The sequence below is a fragment of the Mus musculus genome, chromosome 18 (assembly GCF_000001635.26).
Source record: "Mus musculus strain C57BL/6J chromosome 18, GRCm38.p6 C57BL/6J".
In the NCBI taxonomy this organism is placed as follows: Eukaryota; Metazoa; Chordata; class Mammalia; order Rodentia; family Muridae; genus Mus; species Mus musculus.
The window spans coordinates 31146912-31160027 of record NC_000084.6 but is presented as its reverse complement, the minus strand read 5'-3'; the positions used below and the strand labels follow the sequence as shown (position 1 = coordinate 31160027).

The following is a 13116-nucleotide window of genomic DNA, read 5'->3' as shown; positions in this document are numbered from 1 at the left end:
TTAAACTGTACGGTATTTTAAAAAATTCATTAAAGCAATTTCATGTTTGTTCTCTCAATTGATTCTTTTTTCTTCCATATAGGGTGGGCTAAGTATAGTATGATCTTATTTTTTTTCACAAACGAGGAAATTGAAAGGTTGAGATATTATGTGTTGAAAGATGACAATCTCAGTGAGTCACAGGCCTGAGTGACATGCATTGTAACTCCCTTATTATGTCTTCAAGCTATAAAAACAAAGATTGAACAGGAGCACAATCATGTACAAGGCTGGTATCCTTTGTTGTTGTTGTTTTAATTTTTGATAGAGTTCCTCTATGTAGCCCAGGATGAGCTTGAAATTGTAACTGTTTGATTTCAGTGTCTAATACTGGAATTATAGGTGCCCCATTACAATATCTTTCTTTCTTTTTTTAATATAGTTTATATATGATTTTAATCATATTATTAAACACTTCTAGACTTTCATTCTTTCTCTAAATATTGTTCCCGGTGAATATTCCTTTTTAATGCTATGCCTATCTTCCATTTCCTAAGTTATTAGATTTTTATTCTATAGTTATTGTTGAAGTAATAAAATGTATTATTTTATCTTAAATATCAAATATGTCATAGAAAGACACATGTCTAGTACAGATTAAAATAATTCTCAGCTGGGAAAACAACAAACACATTCAAAACCCCCACAAACTCCTTCATTCAATAAATTAAATCTGTAAGTAGAGCAAGTACATAAATGAATAATCAACACAGGAGATCAACAACATGACTCAAAATAATGAGCGGATCAAATAGACATGGTTCTTTTTATCCCAAAGTAAACAAATTAGTTTAAAGTGGCATTGAAGAGGATGAAAGGAGAGGGCTTCTTTTAAAAAGTGATGATCACCTTTTCTTTTTCTTTACTCTTTTTCTTTACTCTTCTCTCATACAACACATCCCCGACAGAAGGGATGGGGATGCAGAAGCAGGGGAGGGGGGTGACAACTTGGAGGAGGGACTCCACCCAAATTTTGCAGAAATATTTTCTCTCGATCTGGGATTTCTACCCTGCCTTTGACCATACAACCTTTATAGTTATAATAAGCCTTAATCATCGCAAGAGCTGGGCAGATATCTACCCTCTATGCTATTATGTTTATTTCCCAGACATTAATTCCATTATACAAGTTGTCATGTTTTGTTTGGGTTGCTCTTAACTCCAATTAGCTAATCTACATGGCCATTATTTTAAGATTCTTATCCCATGATGCTGTCTCCTCTCCTCACCTTTTTTTTTTTTTCTACTATATGCTTCTCCTCTGACCCCAAACACAGGAACCCTAAACCCCACCTATGTGTCTTCTGCCCAGTTATTGGTTGTCGGTATCTTTATTCACCAATCAGAATAAACTTGGCAGGGATAGGGAAGAGGCAAGGTCACACAATATCACCTGGGAACAATCAGTATTTAGCATAGCAAAACACCAAACCTTCTTGGTTTCCTTTCTGAAAAAAAGCAGGCCTCCAAGTGATATCAACCAAACATGCCATAACAAGATGCAATAAGGAATAAAATCTCATATGAAAGCTGGATGAGGCAACTCAGTAGGAGGAAAAGGGTCCCATAAGCAGACAAAAGAGTCAAAGATACCCCACTTCCACTATTAGAAATCCTGCATAAAACCTAAGCTATACAGCTGCAGCATATATGGAAAGAGCCTAATGTAAACTCACGTAATCTCTGTGACTGCTGCTTTAGTCTCTATGAGTCCCTATGAGCCCTGTTTAGTTGATTCTGTAGGTCATGTTTTCCTGATGTCTTTGACCCCTCTGGCTCCTATAATCCTTCATATCCCTCTTCTATAGAGTTTCCCTACCTCTGCCTAATGTTTGGCTGTGAGTCTATGCATCTTCTCTCAGAAGATGATTGGGTTAGGCACCAGTTGAGGTGTATATTATTAGGGATGATTTCATTAATTGTTTTTTCTTTTTGTCAGTCATGTTTGGTTTTAGCCTAGATCTCTTAGTCATCCAGCTTGCAGTTTCTGATTATCCAGGTAATGTAGGGCATGGGATCCCTCTTGTGTCTAGGTCATCAGCTTGTACCAGTCATTCTTTGGCCACACCCTTAAACTCTGAGCCATCAATGCCCAAATGCATTTTGCCATCAGGATGTTTGTGGGTTTTGTGGCTAGGTTGGTGTTCCAGTACCACCTCTTGGAGCCTTGCCTAGTTACAGAAGATGGTGGTTTTAGTTTCCATATCTTTCATTACTAGGAGACCTTGCTGGGTCACTCTCATGGGTTTCAGGAAGTTTCCATTGCACTAGGCTTCCATGTTATCTCTTAAATGACCTCCCCATTCTAGTCTCTCTCTAGTACTCTCTCTCTCTGCCCTTGTCTCCTCGACCTGATCCCTTCTGTTTCCATCCTCACCTGCCCCCAGTCCACCCACAAAAATCTATTCTATTTCCTCTTCTCAGGGAGATGTATACATTGCACATAGAACCCTCCCTGTACTTAGCCTCTCTGAGTCTGTGGATTCAGTCTGATTATCCTTTTCATAACAGCTAATATCCACTTATAAGTGAGTGCATATCATGTTTATCTTTCTGAGTCTTGTTACCTCACTCAGGATGATTTTTTTTTTCTAATTCCATCCATGTTCCTACAAATTTCACGATGCCAGTTTTGTTTTGTTTTTTAACCTAGTAGTGGAATAATACTCTATTGTGTAAATATATGACTTTTTAAAAATCCATTTTTAGGATGAGTGACATCTATGTTACTTTGAGTTTCTGGCTACTATGAATAATTTTTATGAATGTAGAGAGCAAGAATTTTTGTGGTAGGATGGAGTGTTCTTTGGGTATATGCCCAAGAGTGGTATAGCTGGATCTTGAGATAGATCAATTCCCAAGTTTCCGAGGAACCATCATTTTAATTTCCATAGTGACTGTACTGCCACGGGCTAGACTCTGTCTGTCCCTCAACCCACAGGAAAAAAAATCAGGGTCCCAGTACTCAGGTGGGCAAGGAGTTGGCGAGAAACAAACAGACATGAACACCAGAGAGTATTGAATCTGAATGTGTTTTCTCAAAGCAAGCATCAGACTTATACTACAGAAGAAAACAAAGAAGTTAGGTGACACATCAGCAAAGGTACATTGAGTTTATCTGATGCATAATGACACAAAACAGAGAAATGCATACATAAAGACTGGCAGGAACCAGGCAGTGGTTATAACTGAGATAAAAAGCAGCCCTATCTAAAGTCAGGTATTTTAGGAGCCAGGTGAGGATTTCACACCCTAGTCCCAATTCTAGTCTATTGCATAACCCAACACCAGGGGGTGTTCCACTCTTGCTAGCCTTTTCATGAATAATGCAATACTCTAGTTCTTCCTTAAACTACAACCCTCTTTCTTCCTAGACCATTATAAATTCCTGCATATGGGAGTGACTTAGCTGTTATTCTAAGTTTACTTTGTAGAACTTGCCCTGAGATTTCTACTCTTACCCAGTAAACTTCAATGTCTGATTTCTTTCACTATCTCTTTCAACAGTGGAGAAATTTTGTCTGAATAAGTCAAATCATTCCTTGGGGGCACCTATAATAAAACAATACTTAAAGAAAGCACTCTAAGCCCTTCACCGACTATAGCAAGGACATATCTGTACCACATCAGTGTTATGGGAGACAAAGACTCTCCAGGAGACCAGTTTCTGTGAAACTTTGTGCCTCACGACTGTGACCAAGCTTTTGGACTTGTCATGCAGACTCCACTGGAGTGGGTGTGGCACTGTACAAGTTTGCACTCCCACCAGCAATGGAGGAGTGTTCTCTTATTCTACATCCTTGCCAGAATGTGCGATCTCGTAAGGTTTTGATCTTAAACCATTCTGATGGATGGAAGATGGAATCTCAGAGTCATTTTAGTTTATATTTCTCTGATGATTAAAGAAGTTGAATATTTCTCTAAGGGTTTGTCAATCATTTGAAATTCAGTATTAGGAATTCTCTGTTTAGATCTGTACCCCATTTTTAAACTGGATATTTGTTTTATTGATGCCTAGTTTCTTGAGTTCTTTATATATTTTGGAGATTTACCCTCTCTCAGATGTGGGGTTGGTGAAATAACATTAACCAAGCAAGTGAAAGATTTGTATGACAAAATCTTAGTCTTTGAGGACAGACTGAAGAAAGATCTTCCATGCTCATGGATTGGTAGAATTAAAATAGTAAAAATGGTGATCCATCAAAAGCAATCTACAGATTAAACACAATATCCATCAAAATTCCAGCACAATTCTTTACAGTCATTGAAAGGACAAAGTAAATTTCATGCACAAAAGTAAAAGCCCAGGTTAGCTAAAACAATCCTGAATAATAAAAGAATTTCTGGAAGTATCACCATCCCTGATTTAAAGCTGAACTATAATAATAAAAACCCCATTGTATTGGTATTAAAAGTCATGTTGATCAAGGGAATTGAATCAATGTCTCAGACAAATCCATACACCTATGAACACCTGTTTTTTTTTTTTTTTTAATGAAGAAGTTGGAAATACACAATGGGAAAAAAGAAAACATCTTCAACAAATAGTGCTGGTTTAACTGGATGCCTGCATGTAGAAGAATGCAGTAGATACATATCTATTACCCTGTACAAAAGTCAAGTCCAAGTGTATCAAAGATCTCAACATAAAACCAGACACAGTAAACCTTATCGAAAAGAAAGTAGGCGGTAGCCTTGAATGCATTGGCATAGGAGACAACTTCCTGAGCAGAACACCAATAGCACAGGTAGTAATATTGGTAATTAATCAATGGGACCTCATGAAATTGAAGAACTTCTATAAGGCAAAGTACACCAGCAATAGGCAAACCAGCAGCCTGTAGAATGGAAAGGAAACAGACACATTTATATTGCATTATTGATACAATATCTTTGACAGTGAAATTATTACAATTTCTCAAAAATAGAGGAATGTTTTCTTTGAGCAAATTTACTTTGCAAGCATCCTGGAAACTTAGTGAGAGATAGAATTTAAGAACATACACTGTAGTATTGTTTCTAAAGCAGCATGACTATAATACATGGGGCACAAAAGATGACCCAGAGGGAAAAAGCATTTTTATAGACAAGTCCAAATTTTAATTATTCATTGCATCTATCTAATCACTCTTTGCAATTTTAGTGGTAGATTCAGACTAAGAATAAATAAATAGCATACTTTTGACTTAGAGAAAAATCTATGGCTTACAGTTTAAATGTTAGGATTTTTAGATGTTGGCCAGTTGCAACGCAGATAGGAAGCAGCGTGAAAGTCTGATACAGCAGGGGTAGTCAGATGGGGCATTGGGACCATCTGGATTGTAGCCTGTCTTCTGCAGAAAGTGAAGAGGAAAGAGTTAGCAGAGTGTAGAAATTAATCTGTCTTTAGGAAGCCAGGTCCTTCTGTTTATGAGCTTCTCTGAGACAAACCTAAGAATACTGTCATATATGGTGCATCTGTACTATTCACGCTAAAAGCCTCCCAGAAAGGCAAAGGTAACCGAGAATCTAACTTTTGTATGGCCTCCCACTTCTAGTTCCTTCCTTTCTTTCTCTGTTGGGGATTAAACCCCGGATCCCCACATGCTAGGCAAGCACTCCATCTCAGCTATATCTCTAGCTTCTGTGTTCATAGTTTTGAATAGAAAAGTAGTTCATTTCCCCGGGTCCTTTGGAGGACGTGCTCCAGATATTCCCTACAAATGTGCTCTTATTTGAAGAGCAAAGTCAGATTCCTTTGATCATACATGTCTTCAATGGTTTCTAGAAAAAAAATTTCAAAAGACAGGCTGTACGAAAATATTTAAATATTAATGTAGTGCCATATCTAACATGTACCCAAAGGCTTATAATGTTTGTAGTACATAAACTGGTTCATTTTCTGAAGTACGGTCATTAAAATGTAAAAACAAACCTTATGTATATGATTTGTTATTTACAGTATCTGCTCAAGAGCTCTTAAATTGGACCTTCTATAATCAAATATCAATACGCTCAAAAGTTTAAGATATTCACATTTTTGCAAGAATATATTAAATTGCATATTGGCTCTCTCCAACTAAAACCTACCCAATTACTCTTCTCTCCTTTAGGCAGAGTTCACGGCCATGCGGGAGCAGTACATGCGTGGGGGAGAGGGCTTCATCATCTGCTATTCTGTCACTGACCGCCAGTCATTCCAGGAGGCTGCCAAGTTCAAGGAGCTTATTTTCCAGGTCCGTCACACCTATGAAATTCCCCTTGTGCTAGTGGGTAACAAAATTGACTTGGAGCAGTTCCGTCAGGTGAGTGCAAAATTTATATTGTCTATGTATTAGATGTCTTTGCATCCAGTGATACATAGTATCAAATATGACCAGTTCTAAGTTTCAGTTAATGACTTACATTTTCCCCTAAGAAATCCATATATTTTTCTTTGTAGTGTGTTTTCTTCTTCTATATAACCTCTCTTATATGCTAATTTACAGCAGCCCCACCCTTCTCTATATTCTTGAACCTGGGGTGTTGGATTTGCTTTAGACAATAATGTATAATTGAATGAGCCTGTGGAACTTCTTGAGTTTGATTCTCCAAATCCTGAAGCTTCTATGTTTTCCACATGAAATTCTCACATTTGCGTTCCAGACCTCATGTGAAACCCATGTGTTATGTGCACCAAGCTAGCGCTGTCCTTACCAAGGAGCACACATGTAGGCAAAGGTGTCTTGTATGATTCTCCAGCAGCCACCTTCTCCCTTTCATTATATAAGACATCTCAGCCAGTCCACTTGGAACAGTAAATGTCTCACAGTTGAGCAGTATTTGTTTTCTGACTTATAGAATCCATAAAAAACATATTTAAGTCACTATGTCTTTAAGCCATTTTTCATGCAGTGATAGATAAACATCCCCTGTTCTTGTACTGAATGAGAAAGTGTTCCCATATATGGTTAATATTTTCTAAACTATGCATGCTCTGCCATCATGATAGTCAAATAATTTCATGTATTCTTCAAACAAACTTGAGATTATATATGTGTTTATATATAGATATATGTACATATATGTATACAAATATATACATGCAAATCAAGTTTTTGTAAATCTAATTCTCTAAATTGAGTTGCTTACTTGTAATTTGGGATGCTTCATCTTTATTTATACCATCTTTAAATGTGAACTGTCTTTAATAGTTTCTGTTATTTTTGTCAGTGATTATTTTTTAAGCCTACTACTGAAACTAACTAATAAGATCTTTTGCTAAGGTAGAAATAGTCACTAAAGAAAATAGAGGGTTTTTTCCCTAATTTATGTATCTCGTGCATTTGAATCTTCATGTGTCTATCTTGAATGACAGGCTTTCCAGATTTAACACAGTTCATTACGGTACATTCTCACTGAGTCGGTGAGAATATATTCCACTTCTTAGATGTCACCTGATGGGGAGGCTGTAATGGTGTCCTCTCTGAGATGGATACCTGGAAACTATAACCCAGATATCTGTTCAGGGACAAGGAAAGCTACCACAGGATTCCATTTCTGTGCCTTAGTTTGTAGAAAGGAATTTGCATGCAAATCAAATTTTTGTAACTCCAATCCCCTAAATTTGGTTGCTTAGTTATAATTTGGGTTGCTTCATCTTTATTTACACCATCGTTAAATGTAAACTGGCTTTTAATAGGTTCTGTTATTCCTGTTAGTGATTAATTTTTAAACCAACTTCTACTGTAACTTACTAATAAGTCCTCTCACTAAGGTAGGACTAGTGACTGAAGCAAACAGAGTGTTTTTTCCTAATTTATGGCTTATGAATTTGAATTTTCATGTTTTATAAATATAGTGTTTTCTTAAAATGGAAAGAGCTCATATAAAGCCAATGTTTCCGAAGCTTTGCTTAACATGGAAATAGAGTTATTTAGTGCAAGTCTATTTTTGTGGTAGCTTTTTTTGTGTTTCATATTGTATTTCAGAGTCTAAGCCTCCTAAGGTACAAGCTAACTATTTTAGAAAGCTGTCTATTGTTTTAGTTACTGTTCAATTGTTATGAGACACCATAACCAAGGTAACTTTATTATTAATTATTAACATTAATAATTATATCTTGATTGCAATTTCCCTTCCCTCCTTTCTCGCAGTCTCTCCCCACAACTCCTTTTTTTCCCCGAGATTCACCCTGCCTTCATATCCCCTCAGAAAATAACAGGCTTTTTAGGGACCTCAACCAAATACAGCAATAAGCTACAATAAGATCAGGCAGATATTCTCACACCAAGGTTAGAGGAAGCAACCCAGTAGGAGGAAAGGGGTCCTAGAGGTAGACTTGAGTTAGAGACATCTCCTCCTACTCTTAGGAATCCCACAAGAACACTGAACTATACAACCCATAACATATGTGGAAACCTAGATGAGACCAGTCTAGGCTTTGTGAGCCCACTTGAGTCCTGGTCAGTTGATTCTCTGGGCCATGCACCTATGGTGTCCTTGATCTTTCCAGCTCCTCCAACCCTCCCTTCCCCTCCTCCGTAGGACTCCCCAGATTCCACCGATTACTTGGCTGTGGGACTCTGCAACTGTTCCCATCAGCTGCTGGATGAAGTCTCTCTAATGATAATTATGCAAGTCTCCAGTCCCAGCAAATCCTGTAGGCCTGGCAAACTGTGGGTCGGATGGAGGTTTTGCAGCTGGGTTGGTGTCCCAATCTTTCCACTTGAGGCCTTGCCTGGTTACAAAGGATGGCCAGTTCAAGCTCTGTGTCACCCGTTACTAGGTGTCTTCACTAGTGTCATCCTCATAGATTTCTTGGGGTTTCCATTGTACTAGGTTTCTACTTTACTCCCCCAATGCCCTCCAATTCCAGACATCTTTTTCATTATTCTCTCCTTCCATTTCTCCACATAATCCCTCCAGTTCCCATCCCTATCCATCCCCAGGCTACCTTCCAAATCTATTCTAATTCTCCTTCCTAGAAAAATCTGCTTCCCACTTCATCTTTTTAAGTCTTCCTTGTTACTTAGCCTCTGTGGATCTGTGGATTGTAGCATGATTATCCTTTACTTTATAGCTATTATCCACTTATAAGTGAGTCTATACCATGCTTGTCTTTCTGGGTCTGGGTTACTTCACTCAGGATGATTATTTTTAGTTCCATCCATCTGCCAGCAAATTTTGTGATGTTATTATTATTATTATTATTATTATTATTATTATTATTATTATTATTATTGTATCCGAGTAATGCTCTACTGTGTATTTTTTAAAAACCCATTCTTTGGTTGAGGGACATCTAGGTTTCCAGTTCTGGCTATTATGAACATAATAAATATAAAGCAGCTATGAACATAGTTGAACAAGGGTCCTTGTGGTAGAATGGAGCATCACCCTTTGGGAGTAAGCCTGGTATGGTTTATGCTTCTAAAACCTCAAAGCCCACACTCAGTGAAACACTTCCTCCAACAAAGGCCATTACACCTTATGCTTCTTAGACAGTATCACTGATTGGGAGCCAAACATTCAAATATATGAGCTTATGGAGACCTTTCTTATTCAAATAAATGTATAATCTATCCTTTTTTTGTCTTCTGTGTAAACTAATGTGTTGCTGTTTCTCTAGTTTGCTTCTGATAAATTGTGTTCTATGATAGGATTATATTTCTGTAAGAGGAAATGCTCATCTCTATGGCTTATTATGACTCTATCTTCACCTTCTTTGCAAATCAAAGAAGAAAGACGTATGTCTGAACCTTCTGATACCCCTCTGATGAGTGGAAATCCTTTGATTGAAATCATGACTAAGTTTTTGTCCACTTGACACAATATAGGATCATCAAGGAAGAGGGAACTTCAGTTAAGAAAGTGCCTCTTTTAGATTGATCTCTAGGCAAGTCTCTGAGAGATTTTCTTGATAAACGATTTGGGAGGACCCAACCCACTATAAGTAGTGTCAGCCCTGGGAAGGTTGTCTTGGACCTATATGAAAAAGAAGTCGGAGACAGCCACGGGGAGCAAGTCAGTACGAACCCATGCATAATCTCTGCATCAGTTTCTGCCTCCAGGTTCCCACGTTGAGTTCATTCCCTAGCTACCCTCAATGGTGTCCTGTAACCTGTGAGACAAATAAGACTTTTCTCTCCCAAATTGCTTTTGGTGTTTATCTCAGGAACAGAAAGTTAACTAGTGCACTTTCCTTAGGGTTTCTGGAAAGAAGAATGAGGGGAGACTATCACACCTACATCATTACTAGGAGGCAGCACCTGCACCATCAGTGAATGCTGCACCTCTTTATCATACACTGAGAATTCCTGGAGAAAAAGACCCTAACTGGGTTAGCCAGGAGTGTTTTAAGTGACTCTAAGAAAGCTAGTAATATGAGAGCATTAGGAAACAATTTCAGTCCATGCCTTGTAGAATGACTACACAGAATGATTCTCTGTACTGGTGACATTGGCTTTCCCATGCTTTCTAGAAAACTGATTTTCTAGATTCAAAGGAAAACCTTACCATAAAGACTTAAACCTATCCTTCAAGCAGGATGAGAAGGATCCATCACACCCCAGAGTTTGCTGCTCCTTCCCAGTTAGCACTAAAGTGAATCATAGCATCACGGACTCCACAGGTCACAGAAGCCACCACTAGGAATAAACAAAGGAAACAGTCACATTCTGATCTCACAGGCTTCCTTTCAGATAAAGACAATAAATGTTGATAGTCACAGAGAGAGCAAAAGCCATGAAAACGCAATTACCACCTTCTTAAAGGTCCTTCTGCACCCAGTCTCCAAAAATGAAGTCTCTGATAATGAAGTGCTGATGTGGAAATTGGGCTTCTGGCTGTGGTGTTTGTGACAGAAATGACCATTCTAGAAACTGCAGAGTGGGGTTTTTCTTTACAATGTGATTTCAATTTACACGTTATTTTCATCTTTCAGCCTTGTGTTGTTAAAAGGTAGGCATTTGAGGAATGAGAATATTAAAGGGATAAATCTATTGACTGAAGTTGACTTTACAAAGCTTTGGTAGCTAGTAAGAAAATTAAAAGTAAGGCTGTGTATTTTATACTACATGGATGCTTGAAAAATTGTTTTTGTATTTTAAATCTGAAACATACACATACATGGATACCTTTTAACTATCAATCATCTATCTGTATGTCTATCTATCATCTATCTATCTATCTATCTATCTATCTATCTATCTATCTATCTATCTATCTATCTACAAAGAGCAAAGATGCCAACACCAAAACTATAGTTCAAAAAAGTCATATGAAGCTTCCTGGAGTAACCAAGATGAACCAGTAAAGGTACAGACTAAAGATAGGCTAAACCTGTTGTGTAGTAATGGGAGATCAGTGACGAGTTTTTCACTAGGCATCTCTTCTTTTCTTAGTAGCCCTTGAAATAGGTTGAAACAAGAATTTTCTAATTTTGTCTACTTTATAGGGTAGGTGCTTATATTGCTAATATATTTTGGTGAGCCTCAAGGCCTTTCAACTAAAAAAAATTAGTTGAATTAAAGAAGTAAGTAATGATGATAAGAGCATCAAGCTTTTTCTTCTTACTTGAGTTAAAATAAAAGAGCTCTTTGTAAATGTTAGTATTTTCTCCAGGAATAATTATTTTGTTATAATATATTAAATTTAATCCATACCACAGTCATGAAGTTAACTCCCATGTAGTATGATGCCTATTTATCCAGGGGTCAACTGAAGCTTTTAGACATCCAGGAATTTGCACTATTCCATGTAGTCAGTTAAAGATAAGACATAAAATTTCATGTTTTCTGATTTCACTGATATACTGTGGGCCTGTCAAGGACTTGTCTGTTATGAGTGAATTCATTGCTTTGCTTTTTGTTTTCCCCAGATTAAGGATGGTAGGATGCATCTCAGCTAATAAAATAAAATTAAAGAACAGTGTTTTATTGGCAAGGAGTCCCAGGGAGGATCAGAAGAGTAATTCTTTGAGTGTAAGTGGATAGTTCCAGGCCCTGGACAGGACACTTAGCCAAGCAGGAAGAAAGAAAGTAAGGGGAAAATAAGAAAAAGAAGATGAGAGTTACTTGTTAAGAAAGACTGTTTCATGCAGAGGAACAATCTTTCCAAAGTTTAGAGAGAATCCTTTTCTATGTGCAATGTTAAGGTTCAAGCCCACGACCTGCTCTAGGACAAAAGAGAACACTAAGTTTGCCCAATCCTGTATCCAGACTATTTCGTGTCTTTCTGAATCTCAGACAGCTTTAGGTCCTTGAACCTCTGAGATCATTTTCTTCCTCCTAATCATATCATCTTTCATCACACTGGGGAGATAAAGAGGATAATTTCAGTTTGTGAGAAACCTAAACCAACTGCATAAAAATGGTTTATGAACGAAACAAGTTTCAGAAACTTGAGGGATTTACATCAGTCTGCAAGCTGCAACATCCTCACGACAGAACACAGCAAAGCCTTCAGTTACTACACTGTAAGGAAGAGTAGCTACAACCTTGCAATAAGGGGATACTACTTTTCATAGCTGGGCAGCTTACAGTGGTGTCTTGGGATCATAGAAGTCTTTCTTCAGTTTTCAGTGAGTATATGATGCCAGAAGTATGGTTCTTAATTTAGAGTTGAATAATTGTACCTTTTTGCATTGGGGATGGTTATGCTCAGAAAAAAACATTTATGTAGAGTTGTAGCAAACACATACTTATCATAGTAGAGTAGCAATAGCTTGAGAGTACTGGAAGAAAATAAGAAATACAGTCTTTTTCAACACCTTTGTCTGTAGGAGCTATGCATGTAAAGTAAGAACAAAACAAAAGTATTTTGAAGGCAGTGAATACAATAGTTATTGATAAGGATAAGAACCACATTTGCAGCATGTTTGAGACAAACACCCAAAAGAAAACAAGTGGCCAGATCAGAGATAAACAGTAAGATGAATGGTGAGAGTTACTTTAGGGTGATGAAAAAAAAAAGGCAAATGTTAGACAACAAAACTAAATTTGGGGGTTTCAAGCTTCAAGGAGCAGCTAGTGATTTGTGGGGCATAGGGAGGTGAGCATATCTCATAAACATGTGTCAAACATTCTCAGAATAACTTCGCAGGCAGTTTCTGTATTG

The 13116-nt window shown here is 37.5% G+C and overlaps 1 protein-coding gene across 1 annotated transcript in view; it reads left to right on the top strand.

Annotated features, from left to right (window-relative positions):
* Rit2 (Ras-like without CAAX 2) overlaps positions 1–13116 on the top strand; it is a 342815-nt gene that overhangs the window by 157101 nt on the left and 172598 nt on the right. Inside the window, exon 4 of the mRNA NM_009065.2 lies at positions 6132–6323. Coding sequence (NP_033091.1) covers positions 6132–6323 — 192 coding nt within the window. The remainder of the gene's footprint in view (positions 1–6131; positions 6324–13116) is intronic.